General features: G+C 36.3%; 2 protein-coding genes across 2 annotated transcripts in view; both read left to right on the plus strand.

Moving 5' to 3' along the window:
• The window catches only part of LOC106709430 (irregular chiasm C-roughest protein), a 60823-nt gene extending 50475 nt beyond the window's left edge, over positions 1-10348 (plus strand). The window contains exons 13-22 of the mRNA XM_045684701.1: positions 3049-3194; positions 3678-3831; positions 5044-5282; positions 5631-5801; positions 6264-6379; positions 7447-7601; positions 8437-8622; positions 8998-9104; positions 9811-9907; positions 10297-10348. Coding sequence (XP_045540657.1) covers positions 3049-3194; positions 3678-3831; positions 5044-5282; positions 5631-5801; positions 6264-6379; positions 7447-7601; positions 8437-8622; positions 8998-9104; positions 9811-9907; positions 10297-10334 — 1409 coding nt within the window. The 3' untranslated portion in view covers positions 10335-10348. The remainder of the gene's footprint in view (positions 1-3048; positions 3195-3677; positions 3832-5043; positions 5283-5630; positions 5802-6263; positions 6380-7446; positions 7602-8436; positions 8623-8997; positions 9105-9810; positions 9908-10296) is intronic.
• A 7736-nt stretch (positions 10349-18084) lies between these two features.
• Positions 18085-22692, plus strand: LOC123722555. The gene is made up of 2 exons (XM_045684686.1): positions 18085-21504; positions 21802-22692. Exons 1-2 carry the CDS (start codon positions 18085-18087, stop codon positions 22690-22692), a joined length of 4311 nt encoding a protein of 1436 aa, XP_045540642.1.
• The last annotated feature ends 254 nt before the right edge of the window (positions 22693-22946 follow it).

Here is a 22946-nt window from a genome sequence, read left to right on the forward strand (position 1 = left end):
ACTATCACAATAATAATCTCATAATACACGCTCCCGCTGTATAATACGTGGCATTTAATTGGCACGTTGGGAATGAAAGTGTGGTTTCGCTTTTTTTATTTTTGTTTATTTATTTATTTCGTGTAACATAGGTAACACATATTGGAAAACATTTTACATTAGTTTTGGAAAAATATTACACACACATAAATACTAACAAGAGACTAATAATAATCAAGACAGTTTGTCGCCGGTCATGTGGACGTGTGCACGCACCCAGTGTCGCACTATCGGGCAGTCAAGCTTGTCGCTAAGGCCTCTTAGTATGGTGTTGGGACTGTCCCGCACTCTGCGTAAAAGCCAAGCTATCCGTTTGCGCAGCACGGCGCTAAAGCCGTCAGTGTGCGCTTGCGCAAACATCTCGGATGCGCTAAAGTGGCGGGAAAGCCCCAGCAGCATCCTAAGACTAAAAGGCTTTTTATATTGTCCTGATGACTAATGGTAGAATTAAGACTATACAGAGTACACTTAGTGTATAAATCGAAGTGTCTCTGCATAAACAAGAGTGTCTCTTGATTCAACCGCACAATTGAAAATAGTACACACATTATTGTTGTGATTTTTATCGTAGTCTATTCATACCTTAAGGCCCTTACACACGGCAACGTAAATCTTCAAAACCTTTTAGACTTACGCTATAAAATGTAATAGAGGTACACAGTACACAGACACGCGTCGCCGACATTTCGTTCTTTAATCACCAAAACCACTAGCTCGCAAACTGTTTGTCAAAATCTTCGTACGAAAAGTTGATGCGACTTTTAAGATAGCAGAGAATATCCATATAGTTAAGCTGTAGTTTTCATATTTGTACTGACCGAAAACGAATCGTGTCGATTCAACTTGGTGTGTACGGAGCGCACAACGCGACATCACGGCGCTAGGATACAATAATCGTTTCGAAGATTTACGTTGCCTTGTGTACCAAATGTCTTACAATATAAATGTAGAATTCTTAAGACCAATATTTTTACTAGATTGACTCAGAAGGGTACTATTTTTTGCACATATGTATGTTTTTATGTTCGCGAGTTTTTATTTCGATCTGTGACATCCGGTACCTAACCTAAACTAATGAATCATTTTCTACGAGGGAGATGTAATTCGATTCGTCATCTTCCCTGAGTGTCACAAGGCTTTAGTTAATCGACATATAACACAATGTTTGTCCTCAATGGACTCCTAAACCACTTAACCGATTATAATAAAATTCGCACACCATGTGCAGTTCGATCCAACTTGAGAGATAGGATAGTTTAAATCTCAAATTATAGTCGCAATTTCAATTTATTGCTAATTATTTGTCTGTTATTATTTGACAGTCACAATTTTCTGTTAACTCCAAATGATTCTAACAGATGTCGATACCTTTCGACTGGGTTGAGTAAGTAATCAATAGATGGCGCTGCTATGGTAAATCTACGAACGTGTCATATAAGCTTATTAATTGCGCGCGGACGGAGTCGCGGGCGACAGCTAGTAGTACTATATTAAGAGTATTGTGCGAAAGAGAGAACGCTCTATAAAACCGAACCAAGTCGATTTTGCTAACTTTTATCCTTCACGTCGTACCAATTCAAATACTACGTACTATACTTCATTAGTTAAAAAGCTACCGTGTCAAACGCAAGCTAAATTATTCATTCTTATGATAATCCCTCACAAGGTCAGGATAAATGTCAATGCAATGATATATTTTACAATTACAACGTGCCTTATAAAATTTACTTGTAAAGTAACAGATTAGTTATTAGTTATTAAATTAAGCTTTCATTGTCAAAAAACAAAAGACAACATATTTAACTTAATTGAAAAAAATTCAAATGGAATGATGTCAATCAAGGATGACAAAATGTTTTTGATGTTTTTTTTTTGTAATCTAACTATAAAATTAGAAACTTGTTTTTAAAAAGGTTTGTTATGATTTCCCATTTCTATTTAATTCAACTATAAGGTGAAAAAACCCTAAGGAGATCTTTTGTTGGAGGAAAATAATTCAGTGTTATTATTTACAATACAAAATGAATTATCGAAAATAGACTCTCAATAAAACGTCAAATTTGTATGAACCACTATAATTTAACTACAATAAAATTATAAGCGATCAACCGGAAACACATTTATGTTTGTAATAAATTCGACTTATTGTCATAACAATTAAATTAATAATTATTAATATTATAGTTTAAAATACAACCATTGTCATCAATAAGTATTAAAATTGAAAATTATTCAAGTAAATTATATAAGGTAACATTATCAAACCTTTTAATATGTAAATTGATTAGTCAGGTTACATAAACTTCATTAATACATAATCCGTACCTTTATAGAATACCGATTTCAAATTAATATTCTGTACCTGTTTTGAAATTTGCTTATTAATTAATCTTTATACTCTCATTTCCTGTTAACTATTAAACAGATTTAAATGAAAACAAGATCATATTTGAAATGTTATGTTATACGAGATACATAGTTTTTTAAATAGTATTTTTACTGGCGATACAACGTTATTTTGAAAAAAAAAAAAACCAAAGATAATATATTTTTGGAGTAGATTTTCTGCAGTGGGAATCTAATCCGCAGTATTTTTTATTATCATTTTTAATCCATTTTAAATAAATGTTTAGTTTAATCGATATTAAGATAACAACATTAGTAATAGAAAAAAAAAATATATTTTTTAAAAAGCGATCAAATCATTTTTATACTCCGTTTTGTACAGTTATTAAAACACGCGATTCTATCCGCGTGGAATTAAAAACAAACTTTATTAGAAGTCTGCGTTCTTCCAGGCTATGTTCTATATCAATGCCAAATTTCAGCGAGATTCATACAGTCGTTCTAGAGATACCTTCTAACATCCATCCATCCATCCATTTAAATATTTGCATTTATAATATAAGTAAGATCGAAACGATATCCAGGATCCAATATTGATTGAGTTTTATAACCTTCACCCATCTTTCCTTAGCTATTTTATTAAAAAAACAAATTTTCTTCTAGGACCTCCAAAGATAATATCCAATCAAACACAATTCGGTTCACAAGGTGATAGTGTGAATATCGAATGTGCGGCGTTCTCAGTACCGAGAATAGATAACATATACTGGAGCTTCGAAGATAAAGACATTGACGCTGTTCACGATCAGGTATGAATAACGATTGACTTAAATATTAATAGCTTATAAGTAAAATATATGTAGTTGAAAGAAAAGAGATGATTAAAACATTTTAAATCTATGGTTCTTCAATTTAACATCGTTTATTGGTGACTGAAACATGAAATCTAAACATACCAGCTGATTAAACAACAACAGTGTATGTATTAAACACGTTTTAAAGATATCTATGGTCCTTTTAATCTATCAACCTTAAATATAATTATACAAGAATCATCATAAGGAAACAATAATTGCTAATAACAGAATAAACTTCTATATGCTCACATTTTTTGCTATTTTTATAGCGTCTATACCTAGATTGCAGGTTATCGTTTGCAAAACAGGCGAAGCAGTCTAAATTTTTTTACAAGTCAATATCCAGCCTACGGTTTGCAGTGTCATTACGGATTCAACTCATGTTCTGCCTGCGGAGAAACGATATCGTATTAATCGAATAAATTCTCAATTCAGGACTACGCGTTCTTAGAAGATTTGCAACCGGGAGGCGTTGTTAATTCAACGTTGATCATCAGGGAAAGTCAATCAAGACACTTTGGAACTTATAAATGTAATGTCTCCAATGAATACGGAAGCGACGTTTTGGAAATTACCCTCAAACCTACCAGTAAGTAACTTCATTTTCCCTTTCTGTCTCTCCCCTTCTAGCTTTTTCTTGTAATGTTTCATTGAGTCAAAATTTTAGTTTATTCGATTTAGTTCAAAATTAAGTTTATTCATTTTCGATTTTGGTATCTTTTTCTCTCCATTAAAAAGTAAAATGATAGAGCTTTTGTCTTAATTTTGCAGTCCACTATCAAAACTCCATGAAATTTCCAAAAAAAGAAACGCCTAAATCTAGAAGACCTTTTATAAAATATCGAAATATCAGATAAAAATTTAACGACTATCCGAGACATACAGTATCCTAGATAAAGAATATAATATGTCCCTAGGGTTTTTTATAAAAATATAATCGGATACGAGCATTATCCGAAAGTCTTTGACGAACCTCATAATGACCATAACGACCACACACATCGTCGTAAAAATATCCCAGATGTTTCCTAATAGTTCCTTGTCAAGAAATACCAGTAACTCTTCCTGCTTCTACTTAAGAAGGGGAACTAATATGTTTTATCTATTACTGTAAAATTCCACAACCGTTATACTTTCATGATAATGTTAAACAGGTACTTCTCGTAAAAACCCATAGTTAGCGTGTAGCGTGTACTGGACTGTAAAGTGACCAAATAATATCTTCGCAATTTTCAATGAACAATAGTGTAATGGTGTTCTTAAAGTCACTTATTATTCTAACAACGCGTTCATTTTGTTTAGAAAAAGATCTTATTCTATTCAGTTCTTTAAATCTTTGCTACAATTGACTGAGATTAATTCTAAAACTCACAATAGTTAAGTAATCACTAAGGTTTCTTGCAATGTTAGTGCAGATTTCTTATATTAAATCTCCACTTAAGATCTACTCTATCGAATCTAGTGACCGTTGAATTATTTTGTTGAAGGCATTTAGAATTAGTACGTACGTCGGGAAGATTGCAAACTGTGGAAGGCATTGAGGAAGGCAGCCAACAAGAGCTGATGATGATTTGATGAATTAGAATTTATTTTATTCTGTTTCGGTTGGAGTTTTTCAAATCATGATTTATTGTTGCCTATTCTGTGCTGTAAATTGTCTATCTCCTTTGAGTTAGAAATAGCAAAATTTCAATTCCGCATTTCTCGAATTTAACATATCTAACAAAATGTTCTCATTTCTTTTAACGATATTCAATAAACAAATATTTGTAACGCTGAAATTTTTTTCCATTGTTCGCAGAATCCTTTCCCCTGCTATTGATTTTATTCGGAGCAACATCTGGGACAATAATGGTGGCTGCTCTAATAATGTTAGTGATATTGTGTCAAAGAAAACAAAGGAAGAATAAACAAGCTCAGATGACAGAAAAGCCTGATGTCACAGTAACTGCGGAGGAATTGTTCAAGGAAAACGATAGGAATTCAAATATAAGCGATTTGAAACTGGAATTACGTCAAGTTAATGGTAGTTGTGAAGTTGTAAGTGTTGTAAATATTTCTGTTATATAAAAAAAAGATTTAATTAAAGCTATGTAACATGAATGTTGAAGAACATTCAATTAATGACCATATTTAAACTGAATTTCATTTTATTCAAAGTTAATAGTTTCCAATGTCAAAAATAATTAGTAGATTTATATACATTCATTGGAGATACTTATTACATTAAAATTCATAGTTTATTTTTTCCGCCGATAGTTTGAAAGGTGATTTTTCTAGTATTATTCTAAGTAGCGATCGAAGCACAAGAAATTCGTTTGACAAAAGATAGGTAAACTAATTTTCCAAACGGTTGCTTTATACTAAAATCTTAATCCATCAACACAGGATTATTCCAACACGGGTTCGGACAGTACCTTGTGCTCCAATGCGAAACTAGGGAGCGGTATTCCATTAGCCGGTACAGTCGCGTTGTCAGCGGTGAATCAGACCAACACATATCAAGGGTATAGATATAGCAACGATTACACAGATCCCGCCTATTCTGAGTGTTACAAGGTGTGTATACTATCTCATAGCACGCAAAAGGGCTTGTACTATATTAACTTTTATTTTAGCTTTAATGTCATTTGCAGGTATATAGTAGTCTACATATTTTCATAAATTTTTAGGTTATGTTGCCCTTTAGTCCGTATTCGCACGGGCGCTTTTTTGACGCAGCGTTAAAGTCGGCTTTGGAAATGCATTTGTTCTACTTGAGCGATTTTTTAACGTGCGATAAAAGCGCCCGTTTTATCTAATTCGTCTACAATTTCATGTCTTTTTTTAATTTGTTTCCGTGCAACTACAAACTTTTTAACAGATGTTCATGTTTAGGTTAGTCATACCATATATTTGTGACCTTTTATTGGAGTACGAGTTTTGATTAATATTTATGTATTTATCCAAATCTGTTGAAAACGCTCAACGTTCGACGTTTCTTTATATAAAAATTAAACTAATTTAAATACATCATGGCAGGGTAATGGATTCAACAATGGCTATCAAACATACGTGCATTATGGACACGACTATACTCCGGGATCATTGCGGGTACAGTCACCAACACTCAGCGGTGAAAAATTGACTCCTAATAGGTAAGAATTTTTTTTGCAGACACGACCTTCTAAAAAATGTGATGTGTTCTATTTTATTTTAACTCATATCTACAGTAATACTAGATAGTATAATACTACTCTAACACTTTGAAGTTAATTTTCATTCAAGCAAATTTCAATTGACGCAAAATTAGAAAATCTCATGGAATAGTTACATGAGCTGAAATGGAAAAAATATTAATAAGCCATATTAAAAATTCGTCCAGAGAACGTTTTATAATAAATTTATTGCCTGGATATCAAATTTAATGGTTAAATAAATCTTAGTTTGTGAATTTCATCCCAAAGAATAAGCATAGCAATTAGAGATTTTAAAAAACAACAGTCAATGTAATAACTAGGTATCAGCCACGAATCTGTCCGTGCGGAGTTAAGTAGTCTATGCGTTCTTCTAGACTATGCTATCTGTTCCAAATTTCATTTTGATTAATTGAGCGGTTGCGGAGATATCTTCAAACAAACATCCATCCATATAAACATTTTCATTTATAATATTAGTAAGATTAATAAATTAAATTGTATCACATAAACACACAACGATGACGTAATTCAGAGCGTATTACGCTTTAACCTAAATTCAACGGGTATTCAGGTTAAAACAGTAATGAAAAGCGTTCCATGGTCGGACAATTTTATAATATCAAGCTAGTAAAATAGATCAAAAATTTCAATTATAATTAACAAATAATCATAGACGTATACAGCTTTGGACAATCTTGTTTCTATAGTTGTATGTTTGTATATATGTTGATACTGGACAGGCTATAAGTCGTGTTATTTTGTGCCTATTGAGGATTCGAACTAATTATATATATAGAACTGTCACTGTCAGTTAAATCAATAGACCGCTTTTAAGTTGATCCAAAACAAGACCTGGAATTTTCGAGCAGCAACTTGTCCAGGGATATTTATTTTTAATTAAAAAAATGAGGTGTAATTCGGTTCGTATTTTTCCCTGAATGTCATAGAGATATTGTTGGTTGCCTTTGATTTATTAACGTTTTTTTTTTTCTTAGCTCTAATTATTCTGTTATATTCACATCTAGGTCTATAAACGGCAGTCTACCAAGAAGCGTTGAAACATCTTCGACAGTACAATTCAATGCGACCAATGGTTCACAGAATAATTCATTGCAACGGTCTACCAAACGACAGGACAGTAGTAATGCATTAAATAATTTAGGCGTGCCGACTGGTGAAGGTAAGCTATAGATCTCACCTTTAACATTTAATGTCAGGACCTGTTAAGCTTAGCATTCCCCTCTGTCAATTAAAATCGCACGAGTTCTATACTTGTTCACTTGAGCAGTTGTTTTGTGTGTAATTTTTTGCACGCGTCCAAAATATGCAAATGTGTGATTGTCATATACACCTCAACCCTAGCGAAAAGTGAAAGAATTATTTTGGTACAACGGCCTACAACAGATTTGTCTAGTCCGTTTCTCTATAGTCAAAGGAGCTTACGGATTATAAATATTCCAAGGCGCATAAAATAGGGGAACTAGATTCCGAGTTGTCGGCGCCAAATAAATTTATGACCGAAGGAAAGGACCATAAAAATGGCGTAGTTTTTTTCGATTGTTTGAGAATAACTTATGGTCGAATGTCGAAAATGTTGTCTATTGTTAAAAAGCGCACATATTTACGAGTTACTAGCAACGAGTTAGTACTGGCAAATCTTAATAAAGATATAGTGGTAATTTTGCATTGAAACATACGTTTCGTACTAATTTAGTGCTTTTTACATACCTTTTGAGTTGAATCTCAGAATCTTGTACATACGTGTTTCTTTTTTGCCAATACTTATCACAAAAACTTTAAATTCGTAATTTGGTCCGGATATTACAATATGTTTATTTTTGCAATTTAATCCACCAATATGACAAATCAACGTATGCGTCAGTCTTAATTTTTATTCTTTGATCGGGTGTTTCTCGTTGAGCCAATCGGCCTACCGATCAATCGTTTTTTTTTTGTCTATTTATTCAATAGGCCCAGTGCGGAACACACATTTGAACTGTTTCTTTTTAACGCAGGAAGTAGAGTGCCAAACGGTGGTATCATCCATGGCGTAGATGTAAGATACGCTGCAACTTACGGCAACCCACACTTACGAACCACAACCAGTCTCGGCTTCCCCACTGTGAACACTGCAAAACCGGCGTCAACACCCGCACCTCCTCCATATTCCTCAGTAAGGAATTCGGTTATATTACCATCAGGTGAGAATATTTTAACAGCAATAAAATAGATGTAATTTTTACAATCTAGTGAACTATTTAATGGAATCTATAATTGTAAGTTGAATGGTCTATTGAGCTAAAAAATTGATAATCATTGCAACCATATACTGGATAGCATACTGTGGATGAGTTTCCTACAGAATCATCTGGGTTTTAGGGATACATGAAACTTGGGTCGTTCAAGAAGCGAGCGTACATCTTTCTCAAAGACAAGCAACGCATCTGCAGTTACTCTGGTGTTGCGGATATCCTTGAGCGTCGTTTATAATAACTTTGTACCTGTCATTTGTACACTCATCTTAAAAAAAGAATGGATTCAATACAAGATATTCATAGAACTATTTTTTCCTTTAGGTAACTCATCTCATTCAATAACATCGCCGACGAGCCTCGCGTCGCCACAATGCGCAACAAGTCCGATAACAAATTCAACGATGTCAACGGAGAGCGCACAGCCAGTGGTCAGTTTAAACTACACACAATATGTCCCTCCCGCACGTATTCACTGAGAATCTGCTGCTGCGACACGCTGACAAATTGAACTACAAACTTTAATTTAGAAAATAGAAATCTTTTTCTAAACTTGTTTATTCTTATTGCATCTCTGAAGTTAGTAGTATTATTTAAAAAAAAATAGTATATAGTTACTCTACAATAATTTTAAAGGAATTTTCTTAAATTAAAGAAGTCAGTGATGTTAAATGGATTTCGATGTAAATTTCAATCACCGAGGTATAGGTTGATCTAAATTAAATTCTAATTTTATCACACCTACAAAGGTAGAATCATGTTTCAATACCGATTCACAACGCGTTAAGTACGTTGAAAAGCTTTTAATGTGAAATCGATAAACATTCTAAAAGGGTTGTTAAAGGTGTAAACAACATCGGATTTAAAAGGATGAATCACGGAATGTTTTTTAAAATGTTCATTACAAATTTGATACTTACCGATGAAACTTAAATTAAATCACAATTTCTTTAATATAAAACAAAATAATAAGCAGTAAATAATCAAATAAATTATATAGAAGGTAATATAATTGAAAAATTCATAGAACAAATTACTAGAATGTAACTCTGATTACTGTGACAATCTCTGAGACTGTCATTGACTGATTACTTCGTATTAATCCTGTATTGTGGAACTAATCACGAATGTTCTCAGGTTGGCGCAACATCGACAACGCCGCAATCTCCGAGCTCGCATTACATACTAGCACCAACAACTAGGGCTTTAAGTAATACGACAGTTACGAAAAAAGGTAAGTTAAAAACATCATTTTACGCGTTGTAAATTTAACTTTAATACTAAAACAATATTGTTAAAATGAAAGAAATTAGTATAAATGGTAATAAATGACGAAGAAGAATCAGAAGCGATTCTAATGAATCATCGTGGTTACATAGGTAGAAAGAATATGTTAATAGACCAAGAAAGGACGGAAGGATAATAAGAATTTAGGAATCAGCCTTATGATACTTCTTTCGAAGAAAACAGATTTAAATCTGACGTCGTGTTTGTCCAAAATCGAATCTATCTTTTGGATAACAGATTATTTTAATTTAATTTTTAACAGCTACTTATGAAATACCACCGATGGTAATTTTGTAACTGTCCTATTATTTTTCTAAGGTATTTATTTTGTTTCAGGAAATGGCCACCAACAACCTTTGGCTACTCATGTGTAAACTAAGAACTATTATAGACATTTGTTTTTATGTTTAGTGTAATAATAAGAAATACGTGTTTTTATAGGATTTCAATTTTTAAAATATTTTTACATTTTCTAAGATTATCTACTGTCGATGTGCTTTTATTTTGTCGTTATTTCGTGTGTATTTTAATATGTAAGCTTTATTTCTATTTTATTTGCTTTAACCGCTCTTATGAACATTTATGTCAATTCTTGTAACAATTTAATGAAGCATTTTGACTTTGCTTCAGTGTAAAAATCAAAAAAATAGTTTGACCCGATGAGCATAATAGTCCTAAATTATATTAGTTTATTGCGATCCTGTTCTATATATGTAAAGAGCGACATTTATCTGACCCGGTGGGCATAAGTAAAACTAAAAACTTGAGAGGTGTCAAAGGGACACCCGGATGGAACGAAGTTCCTTTCGATTAATTAGTGAAGGAACCAATGTTTATTCTATGAATAAAAAACTTAAATCTTCACAAGAAGTACATTTTATTTCTATGAATTTTCGTTATATATTGTCACGTCGTTGCCATGGTGAAGTAGCGCTCATTCGTCGTTAACATACTTACTGTAGCAAAAAGTGTCGTGACAACTTTTCGTAAGAATTTTTTCCGTCTAGCCCCCTTTCACAACGCGCGATAAGGAACTTCGTTCCAATTATGAAAGCTCACTAGCGCCCCTCATGTCAATTTCAAGGTATTGTCGTAAGATACTTGTCGTACTGTAACTACCATGTCAAGTTATCTATGTAATTTTCTATATCTAAGTAGTTTTTACATATTTTCAAACTGAACTATCCGCGACGACAGCGCCTCTCTCACTCAGGTCAGATATGTTTGTAATACTAAATTTTACGTTTTAGATGTACTTTGTCAATTTTATTCGAGTTTGTGACTGTTGGCCTTGTAGGAATTAAGTCTACTGAGAAATGTGTCATTTATCACTGTTATAATTGCGAAGTTGTCAATTTCACAATCTGACTGAGACTGGTCTTGTTACTATTGTAATATTGTAATTATTGTGTATAAATGTATCAATAAGTTACTTAGCTTTACTATTGTATATAGGAGGGCTAAATTTATAGATCACATTTGACTATTATCAGTTTAGACTTATAAGGAAGAGAACTGCTTATAAACATTGCTTAATGTCAATTAATCGATATGGACTTTTTATTATTACGTTATTACGAAAAATCATTTAAATTTTTTAACGTCCCCTTTGTTACGTCTTTAAAATAAAAGGGTTCACTGAACGACGTTGAATGGTCAATATTACCATCAACATGGAATCGAAATTTGAAGTATTGTGCAGTTCGAACTTAAAAATATATGCTCGTCGTTACAAGGTTATGTTGTTGAATTTTGATGCAGTATCAAATGAGATCTATTAAATTTCCCCAACAATAGTTTTAAAGCATATTATGAATGTTATTCTATCAAATAGAATATTCTTTCTTATTGTGTATTACGACAGCAGTGACAGTCTCTGTTTTAATAAAAAAAATAGAAGGTATTTATTTTCTTTTCGGCCCTTAGTACACAAGCAAACTTAAATCTTCGACTTACGCAATGCAATGTTGTAGAGGATCGTTTCAAGAGAGTCGCTTGTAACCTGTTTGTCAAGACGTAGTGAATAAATTCGTTGCAATTTTTATGATGGAGAAGCAACTCTATACAATTAACATGTATTAACTATGCCTGTACTGACTGAGAGTATTCACGTAGACGATTCAAAGTTGTGTGTACGGAGCGCGTGCAACGCGATTTTCGCGACGCAACCATAGAAATTAGTTTCGATGGTTTACGTTAGTTTGTGTACGAAGGGCCTTAGTAAATACATAATATCAATCTTGCTGTAAAACTTACATTTGTCATGATCTTATAAGATTGTTATAATTAATTTTAAGTGTGCATTTCTTTCTATAATTTAATGGAAATTAATATTCGAAAAATATTTATGTGGATATTGCGTAATTGCTTATTGAAGTATCTTGAATTTTCTCTTCACTTGTTTTTAAAGGTTCCAAATTTAGCGTCATTAAGCGTGCGAAATGAAACGGTAGTTATTTCTATCAGTGTCTATTTCGAATTCTTCAGATTTGTTTGATATTACTTTCTAGTAGGTGTAGTTTTTTGCATTGTTTTCATATTAAACATCAGAAATTTTTGTTAATATAATATGCTCTTATTCTCACAAAAAACATCAAATTAAGGTATAAAATTGAGTGCCATATCATGTCATATCTATGACATATCAAATTACTAACCTTTCGTTCATCTTTAACTAAAAAATCCCTAAAATAATTCACAATTTCATTTGAGTTTTAAAAAGTTTTAGAGTGAACGCTCAAAAATTATTTAAAATTTCAATCTAAGACTGACTAGTGTAACCTACATAAACTTTTTAATTAATTTGACATGGAAATATACCACCGGAATTATTTTGTATCGATTTTAAAGCAATTATACTTCGGGACACGAAAATAGAGTCATGCGGTGTTAATTCTATAAATATAATTTATTACAAAATAATAAATGATAAAATAATATTAATCCAAGAATAGATTCAGACACTCCTTAGAACTACTACTTAGATAGTAAAAATTGATATTAATTATATTAAAATTAAGCATTAAAATTTTCCAAATATCAGATTCAAATGTAACCCAGTTCAACCTTTGGAAAGGAATAATTAAACTTGACCTATGTTTTTCGTACTCCATTCTAGTGATCTTCAGATCCATCTTAAGGATCAATTATTAGTATCATTCGTATATCGTACTGGTTGATTCTGTTTCCGTGTTTCGAGTTATATTTTTCTAATTAAATGTTCTTTCAATTCAATTTTGACTTCATATTGTGTAGGACTAATGTAACATTACACGTAAAATCTTACAATGTATTTATATTCCTTGATATTTGTTTATTGGAACCGTTATCAAACAGAATTCTTATCTGGATTTGAACTACTACTAAATAATTTCTAACAATACTTTACAATTATCATAAAATCTTGTATTTTTCGATAATTATAAAGTACTTATTTAATGTGCAAAATAGTGTATTTGAAAATATGAGCCATTGTATGTTGATTTTACATTTTTATATCAACAATTAAGTATAATATTGCTTTACAGAACACATTTGAAATCTAGTATAGACTTTAAACTGATAGCTTTACGATAGTTCCAAGTAAAAATATGTTTCATAATGAACTTTATAATTTACATAGTGTTTTTAAAACCATTATCGATATGAAAACGGTCGAATGATTTATAATAATGATATCAATTTAACGAACATTTCCGATACCGACATAACCTCAAAAGTATCGATTACTTGAACAAACTTAGGAAATAGTGACTCGTTAATTTAATGACTACCCTCGTTAAATTCGGTAACGCATTAGGAATGTCCCTTTCAATTTACTGTTAGCAGGCGGTCTGGATGTACAATAGAACAATAAAAGTGTTTAATTGATATCATCACGGATCTTGATCAGTCTAGTAATTTTAATTATCAACGTAATGTTGAAAAAGTAAAAAGAGACAAACTAAAACCGTAAAATTTAATTGATGGGTATCAAAATAGCTAGTTATGGCCTGCGCGTATCTTTCTCTTGTTTTAGAGTTTTTTTTTAAATGATAACGGTTCTAAATTTAAATATTTAAAAAATAATAATTTGTGTGAATCGTAAAATGGTTGTTTTGTTTATATTTGTATATAAAATCTATTATAAAATGTATGAAAATTTTCATATCGTTAGAAATTAAATCGCTTAGAATAAAATCATCCGTCTCTAAAGCATGTAATTAAAAATCGCTTTTCATGCGATTTTCTACCTTGTTCATTATTGCATAAAGACGAATTTCATATGACTGTATACATAAAAGCTACTTAACGCTCGCTATTGTTTTAAATCAGATTTTTAGGCGTCTGTTTATAAAATATATGAGGTTTACCTCTTAACCTTACAGTATCTTCAAATATACCGATTAATATTAGCAAAAATAAATGAAAATTGTAACCTGAGAACATTTTTTGATATGTAACCTTCTTTATTTTTAATAGAGTTATTTATTTTATTTTTGTACTATATATGTTCATAAAACATGAGACCTTAGACGACTGCACCAATCTTGTTTGTCGAGTTTATGTAACCATCAGAAGCTCATTTTCATCTGAATTATTCAACTAGTGCACAAGACAATCAGTGCAGTGCCCTTGGAAGTAGATTCCTGTTTCTGTCTGTTCCTTTCTCCGTTGATTAAAGGTAGGCAACGCATCTGCATTTACGGATGTTTATGGGCAACGGTCGCCTCGCTATTTCGGTGAATTCAGGTGGCCGTTTGCTCGTTTGCCATACGAGGGCTGATTGATAAGTATCCGGAATGAAGAGGAGAAAAAAGAGATATTTGAATAAATTTAATTTATTTTTCTACATATGTTCCTCCTAGCTCAATACACTTAGACCAACGCTTCTCCAGGGCTATCATTCCATTTTTATAAAAAAAACTGTCAAGTCCTTCAAAATAGCCATTAACGGCGTCAATCACTTCAGTGTTGGACGAAAATTTCTGTCCTCCTAGCCATTTTTTCAAATTTGGAAACAGATGGAAGTCGCAGGGGGCCAAATCTGGCGAATATGGCGGGTGGGGCAGTAATTCAAGGCGTAACTCTTTAATTTTTGCCGTCGCAACTTTTGCAGTGTGGACCGGTGCATTATCGTGGTGGAACAATATTTTTTTCCTATTCAAGTGGGGTCTTTCTTGTTTCACTGCGTTACTCAACTTTTGCAACAAGTTTGCATAGTATGGGCCATTTATTGTTTTCCCCTTTTCAGGGTAATCCACATAGATGACACCTCTAGCATCCCAAAATACGGTTGCCATAACCTTGCCTGCCGAAAATGTCGTTTTCGCCTTCTTTGGTGCGGGTTCGCCGCTTTTAGTCCACTGTTTAGACTGCTCTTTGGTCTCCGGCGTGTAGTGGTGGATCCAGGACTCATCAACTGTTATAAATCGACGAAGAAATTCATTGGGATTCCGTCTAAAAAGTTCCAAACACTCCTTTGAAACATTCACTCTTTGTTTCTTTTGCTCGTCGTTCAAAAGCCGCGGCACCCATCTCGCACAAAGCTTTTTCATAGATAAATGCTCATGTAATATGTTCAAAACGCGTTCAGATGAGATGTTCACAATTTGGGCTATCTCCCTGAGTTTTAATCGACGGTCTTCTAATACGATATTTTTTATTTTACTGACCATTTCTGGGGTAGTTACCTCATTTGGTCTTCCGCTACGGGGAGCGTCATTGCAGCTCGTTCGTCCTCGTTTGAATTCTGCCACCCAAGAGTGGATAGTGCTAAATGAAGGTGAAGAATCCCCTAACACACTATTCAACTTAGTTTGAATCTGGGTCGCCGATTTCCCTTTTAAAACGTAGAACTTTATGACGGCACGAACCTCCGTTTTCTCCACTTTCATGAAAATGAAAACTATCTTACTATAAAGCTGAATATTTTTTAAACAAATAATTATTATTTCCCAAAATTACATGTATTGAGATCGTAAAAGACTGCAAATTACGTTTCTAGTAAAAAAAAATGTTATTTCTTTTTTTTTAATTGTCGTTTCGGATTCTTTTCAACCAGCCCTAGTATCTATATATATAAAAGAAAGTCGTGTTAGTTACACTATAACTCAAGAACGGCTGAATCGATTTGACTGAAAATTGGTGGGCAGGTAGCTTAAAACCAGGAAAAGGACATAGGCTAATTTTTACCCCGTTTTCTATTTTTTATTAAAAGTTAGTTTAATATAAAAAAAGTTCGGTTCTGGTATTATTAATCGGTATATTTCTAAATGAATTGCTCTAGTACGTCCAATGTGTAAATTTCATTGATAAAATGACATCAGTATTTTTTGCACATTGTGCGAAATCGTATAATTATTTTTTCTGTGATACGTAGAATAAAGTGTTTTTTTATGTAAATAGTAACTGCTACTTTTGTAATTATGTGAGTGAAATTGTTGAAAGTATATAATGTATTAGATAAATAAATGTAAAGCTTTTGAAGTTCGTGAATTTTAGTTGATAGATAAATTATAATAATGTTTTACTGGAGTGAGATAAACTTAGTTAGTTGTGCATAATGTTATCGCAACACTAAACTATTTGAATTAGTTAAAAATGTACAAAATAATTTCTTTTTTAATAAAAATAAAAATTTGGCCTACGTAATCAGAATTACGGATTTTTATTACCTTACCCAAAAGTATCGTACTGTATAAGAATGAATCATCATCATCATCTCCTTGGCATTTTCCTACTCACCTGCCTGTCGCCAACCCAACTTGGGAGGAATTTCAGAAAATTATAAGAATGAATAATATACTAAAGAATATGTTTGCCGCATAAACGACTTAGAGTCCTTCAAGAAGCGAGCGTATCACCTTCTCAAAGGCCGTCAACGCATCTGCGATTCCTCTGGTATTGCAGATGTCCATGGGCGTCGATGAACACCTTGGTGTTCCCGCTGCTCGTTTGCCCCCTTCTCTTATAAAAAATAAATAAAAATAAATAAATAACACACCGCACTAAAGTAAATAATCATTATTGTTAATATTCATTTCATAAATAAAATAACGTAAAAAACGCGAAAAAAAAGTGTTTCGCAGATATCTATGTTACTAAAATTATAAATGCGAATCTTTGGATGGATGGTTTGTTATACGGTATCTTTAGAATGGCTACATGGTTCTCGCTGAAATTTGGCAAAGATGTAGAACATAGTCTGGCAGAACACATAGGCTAATAATTAAGTTTTTTTTATTACCACGCAGACGGAGTCGCGGGCGACAGCTAGCTAGCTAGTATAAAAAGTTTTAACGCTAAAATGTTTCATAATAAATTACACTAAAATAATCGACTCAGCATAAAAACATGCCAGTTTAAATATATTCCAACCTGTAAACGCTGACTCATACAAGGAAGTAACCTTGCGCTATTGTTATGGATTAATTTCCGATTTCATTCACCCAATGCGTTCACGTAATAATAAATAATAGTAACACGATACACAAACTATATTAGGTCTATGTTATTTTGGATTTATAATTGTGCACAGTAGACTTATTTGCACCTTCACAATTTTTCACTAAGCGAGCGGCGATAATACCAATGGATGCCAATAGAAATGTTATATAGAAGATGACTGTAGCAAGGTCACGCGACTAAGCTCTCAAGTTGAAAAAAAAATTGTAAGCCGTCATGGGACGCCTGGCAGATGTGAAACATCGTGTGTGTACAAGTAATATGCATAAAATATTATAATTAAATAAATAAATAAATAATAATGATAATAACAATGACAATGATAATGATAAAAATGATGATAATAATAACAATAATAATAATAATAATAATAATAATAATAGGCGTCGGGATGTGACGACCTCATCGCCCGTTGGTGCAATAGTTTAAGTGACAAAACTGTTGCACCAATGCAGTCAGTCTGCACTGTGCTAGAGGTGTTTGTGCCGTGCCTCGGCAGCGTCTTCGCAGTGCCACGGCCCGTTTGTGCCTATGGCCACAATTCTAACGGCACCGGAGTCGGGCGTCCTCCGTTACCAGACGTCCATCTTATGGATGATGGACTTACGAGGAACGCGTATAGGGCCGCTGCCTGGGGGTCGCCGGGGCGCGTCTGGAGCTGGCGCTGGACGTGGCAGCATGCGGGTCGCCAGCCAAGGGGTTGACCGGCCATCTGTCAACCCCTCGCATCCATCATCCCCTCCAGCTGGCTTGGTGCTGGCGGGACCCTCACAGGCCCAGCCATCGGCACCCGCCGCTAGAGGTCTACGCCGCATGCGATGGACTATGGATGCTAACCAAAACGCATTGCGGGCGTATTTTAGGGCGAAAGGGGGAGAAACCGGAGGAATTGCTTACCGAGCTAGAATGCACCGCTTCTTTTCTGAGCTAGAGCCGTCGATCACCGTGACGGAACAGAACCTAGCGGATCGGGTTCGGTACATCTTACGCTCTAATCTGTTTGAAGGTGCCGAACTCGAACGACTAAAACATGAAGCTGTTTCTGCGTCGGATGCCCCGACCTCTGCCAGGAGAACAGTTCCGCAAACTACGGTGCAACCTCCAGCTGTGGAACCAGCTGAATGCCTGGCAGAGGTGGAGGACGAAGAGGAGGAAATGGCTGCCCAGGACATAGAGCAGATGAGGAGAATCTTGGAAGAGGCTATAGTGGAAACACGTCGAATGCCTTTCGAAAATCGACCGCGATTACCCCGCATTCCCCTCAGCAAGCGCAATCGTAATGTCGTGAGGGCTCTGAACCCGATGCTGAATGTGTACCTTGCGGATAGCCGGGATCTTTGCGATACGGACTCAATCTTGTTTGGCGCCGCGAAGGCCGTATGCCGATACATCGGAGCCAAACTACCAAAGACTGGACGCAGTACGAATCATCGTAGCGTAGTACCAGCGTGGCGAAAAAGAATTGAGGACCGTATTGCAAAGGCGAGAGCTCTCATCGGCAGACTGATTAGCTTCAGATCGGGCAATAATAGACCGAGGATTGTGCGCTCTGTCAGGATGGCTTTGGGTGGAACGGAAGTAAGTCTGTCTCACCCGGACATTGAACGTAAACTGATGGAGCGCATAGACGACCTGAAGCAGAGGATTGCAGCATGGGGAAAGCGGATTCGTCGATACAACGAGAGGACTAAACGGTTCAACCAGAATCGTCTCTTCCAGAGTGACCAAAAGAGGTTCTATAAGCAATTGGAGCGACAAGAATCGACCAGAGGAACGGGTGCAGGCCCAGATCAGACCGCTACAGTGGCCTTTTGGCGAAACATCTGGTCTGTGCCCGTTGACCACAGTGAGGGATCCTGGATGCAAGTTGTGGAGGGTACATGCTCTAAGATCACACCCATGGACCCTGTAGCCATTACGGCTGCGGATGTAGCACATGCGTTACGGCGGACCCCTAACTGGAAAAGCCCAGGGCTCGACGGATTGCATTGCTACTGGCTCAAAGGATTCGTGAGTTGTCATGCTGTGCTCGCCCAACAGTTCCAGGAAGCCCTCGATAGCAAGTCACTGCCGGACCTCTTCACTATGGGGGTCACTCACTTGGTTCCTAAAGACCAGATCACGGCTGATCCGGCCAAATACCGCCCTATAACGTGTCTATCTACTGTTTATAAGACACTGACTTCCATTTTATGCGAAAAAATCACTCGGCATCTAAATGCGAATCAGGTGATTTCGGATGCCCAAAATGGATGTAGGGGCGGTAGCCGAGGGGCCAAGGAACCACTCCTCATCGATGCGGTTATTGGTAAACTGGTGAAGCGCAACCGTCGCAACCTTGACGCTGCTTGGGTTGACTATAAAAAGGCTTTCGACTCGGTGCCCCACTCATGGCTAAAGAGGGTCCTCGAGCTGTACAAGGTCGACTGTACGGTAAGAGACTTCCTCGGACATTGTATGGGCCAATGGAGTACGACCCTTTGTCTCCTGGGTGAGCGCATGACGGCTGCCGAAGACCGGATAAGGATACGGAGGGGTATCTTCCAAGGTGATTGCCTGAGTCCAATCTGGTTTTGTCTCGCCCTGAATCCCCTCAGTACTTTGCTGGAGGATTCTGGCCGGGGCTTTCAACTTCGGAGAGGAGGAGCAAAAGTGACCCACCTTTTCTACATGGATGACCTCAAATTATTTGCTCCTAATTATACCCAACTGCTGGAGTTGCTACAAATCACTAGTGATTTTAGTAATGCCATCAGGATGGAGTTTGGGACGGATAAGTGTGCGGCCGTTCATGTGGAGAAAGGTGGAATTACAAGTTCACAGGGCACTGATAATCCTCTGAACTTTAGAACCCTTTCTGAGGCTGAAACATACCGATACCTGGGCATGTCACAAAATGTCGGTGTTGATGAGGGCAGCGTAAAACAATCGGTTCGTGATGTGTTTTTTGATCGCCTGACAAAAGTTCTTAACAGTCTTTTGTCAGGCGCGAATAAAGCACGCGCATATAACTGTTGGGTCATGCCCGTCCTCATGTATACCTTTGGCATACTCAGGTGGACTCAAACCGAGCTCGACGCCCTGGACAGAAAAGTCCGCACAGTTATGACGTCCCACAGGATGCATCACCCGAGATCGTCAATTATGAGACTGTACTTACCGCGAAAGCATGGTGGGCGAGGCCTTTTAAGTGCCCTCACCATGCATAATCGCGAAGTGTGCAGCCTCCGTAGCTACTATTTGGCGAAATCGGGTGATGGAATCCACACGGATGTCATATCTTGTGATAAAGGACTAACCCCCCTATCCTTGGCCAACGAACAATGGCAGGACCCGGCAGTGCAGAGCGTCTCTGACCGGGAGGCAATATGGAAAGAGAAAGAGCTCCACGGGAGGTTCTACAAGGCTCTTCATGAGCCCTTTGTAGATACTGTATCATCCCACCACTGGCTACGCTTCGGGGACCTTTTCGGGGAAACCGAGGGTTTTGTCTGTGCGATACAGGATCAGGTTATTAAGACCAACAACTATCGGAGATACATCCTAAAGGACGGCACCGTCGACATTTGTCGAGCATGTCGCCGTCCCGGTGAGTCACTTAGGCATGTTATCTCCGGTTGTTCGGCGCTTTCTAACACTGAGTATCTGCACAGACACAACTTAGTAGCCCGGATTGTCCATCAGGAGCTCGCTCTGAAGTATGGTCTTCTGGATGTTAGACTGCCTTATTATAAGTACGTCCCGGAAGCCGTGCTCGAAAATAACCGCGCCAGGCTCTACTGGGACCGGTCCATCATCACAGACAGGACTATTCCAGCGAATAAGCCTGACATTGTGCTGATGGACCGGGCACAGTCAGGGATATTTTTGGTAGACATAGCGATCCCCCATGACGAGAATCTCGAGAATGCCGCAACAGAGAAGAAAAGAAAATATCTAGACTTGGCACACGAGGTTTCTGACATGTGGGGTAGCTTGTCGACTGAAATTATACCGATAGTGGTTTCTGCAAATGGTTTAATTCCAGTCAGCCTCTCTGGATACTTGAGGAGGCTGGGGCTCCGGGACGGTGTGCTCCGAGCTCAAATGCAGAAAGCGGTGCTTCTCGATACCGCCCGAATTGTCCGCCGGTTTCTTTCCCTTTCTCCCTGACCCTTGGCCGTCTGGTCTCCCCTGCCGAGGGATTCCCGCCTGGCTAGGATTATTTATGTATGTATGTATGTATAGTGTGTAATTTAGGTTTTATATATATGTATTTATCGTAAATACGTAGTATATTTATTAGTTTTTATTTAACCATTATTTATTTACTTTATCTATCATATAAAAACCAGCCAGGCGGAGACAGAATTAGTATGAAGAAAAATAATAATAATAATAATAATAATCGATGAGGGGATACATCGAGATGTGGTGTCAGTAGATAAGGGGCTCACCCCGCTCTCTCTTAATAACGAGAACTGGCGTAAACACCCAGTGTTGAGCACCTCCGAGCGTTTAGATATATGGAAGAGCAAGGAGTTACACGGCAGGTTTTATCGGGCTCTGCATGGGCCTGATGTAGACCTGCCTGCCTCTGTGAACTGGCTACGCTTCGGTGACCTCTTTGGGGAGACCGAGGGCTTTGTCTGTGCAATTATGGACGAAGTTATCAAGACGAACAACTACCGGAAGTACATTATGAGGGACGGCACGCTAGATGTCTGTCGTTTGTGCCACTGCCCTGGCGAGTCCCTCAGACATGTCACTTCCGGTTGTTCTCGCCTTGCTAACTCCGAGTACTTGCACAGACACAACCTAGTAGCCAGAATAATCCATCAACAACTTGCTCTTAAGTATGGTCTAATCGCTTCAGAGGTGCCGTACTACAAATACACACCGGAGCCAGTTCTCGATGATGGTCATATCACGCTCTACTGGGATCGATCTATTATCACAGACAGGACTATTGTAGCCAATAAGCCTGATATCGTGATAATAGATCGATCTGCGAGACATACGATAATTGTTGACGTAAGTATTCCCCATGACTGTAATCTCGTGAGGGCAGAGACAGACAAGATGTCAAAATATTTGGATCTCGCGCACGAGATTGCAGCCATGTGGCATATGGAGTCAACAATTATCGTACCGATAGTGCTGTCCGTGAATGGATTAATCGCGAAGAGCCTCGATCACCACCTAGAGAGGCTCTCGCTCGGTAAGTGGGTGAAGGGCCAGGCACAGAAGGCGGTACTCCTGAGCACGGCACGCATTGTGAGGAGGTTTCTGTCTCTGGAGGCCTAACCGCCGGTAGCTTGGGCCCAAGGCTCCGCTGCCGACGTATCCAGATTTTTTATATTTTTTTTTTTAATATTGTTTAAGATTTTATTAAGAAAAATATATAAAATTAAACAAGAAATAAATATGTGGAATAATATATATATATATATATATATATATATATATATATATAGATATATATATATATATATATATATATATATATATATTATTAGATAATCTTACAGCAGGTGGCGTCGATCCCCACCATCACTGAC

This window comes from Papilio machaon, chromosome 27 (assembly GCF_912999745.1).
Source record: "Papilio machaon chromosome 27, ilPapMach1.1, whole genome shotgun sequence".
Taxonomy (NCBI): domain Eukaryota; kingdom Metazoa; phylum Arthropoda; class Insecta; order Lepidoptera; family Papilionidae; genus Papilio; species Papilio machaon.

Bases quoted from the DNA above. Each gene is read 5' to 3' on its own strand.
- LOC123722555 (XM_045684686.1), top strand. From the start codon at position 18,085: ATGCGGGTCGCCAGCCAAGGGGTTGACCGGCCATCTGTCAACCCCTCG. The intron at 21,505-21,801 runs GTGCTTCTCGAT...ATAATCGATGAG, and splicing joins GAGCTCAAATGCAGAAAGCG to GGGATACATCGAGATGTGGT.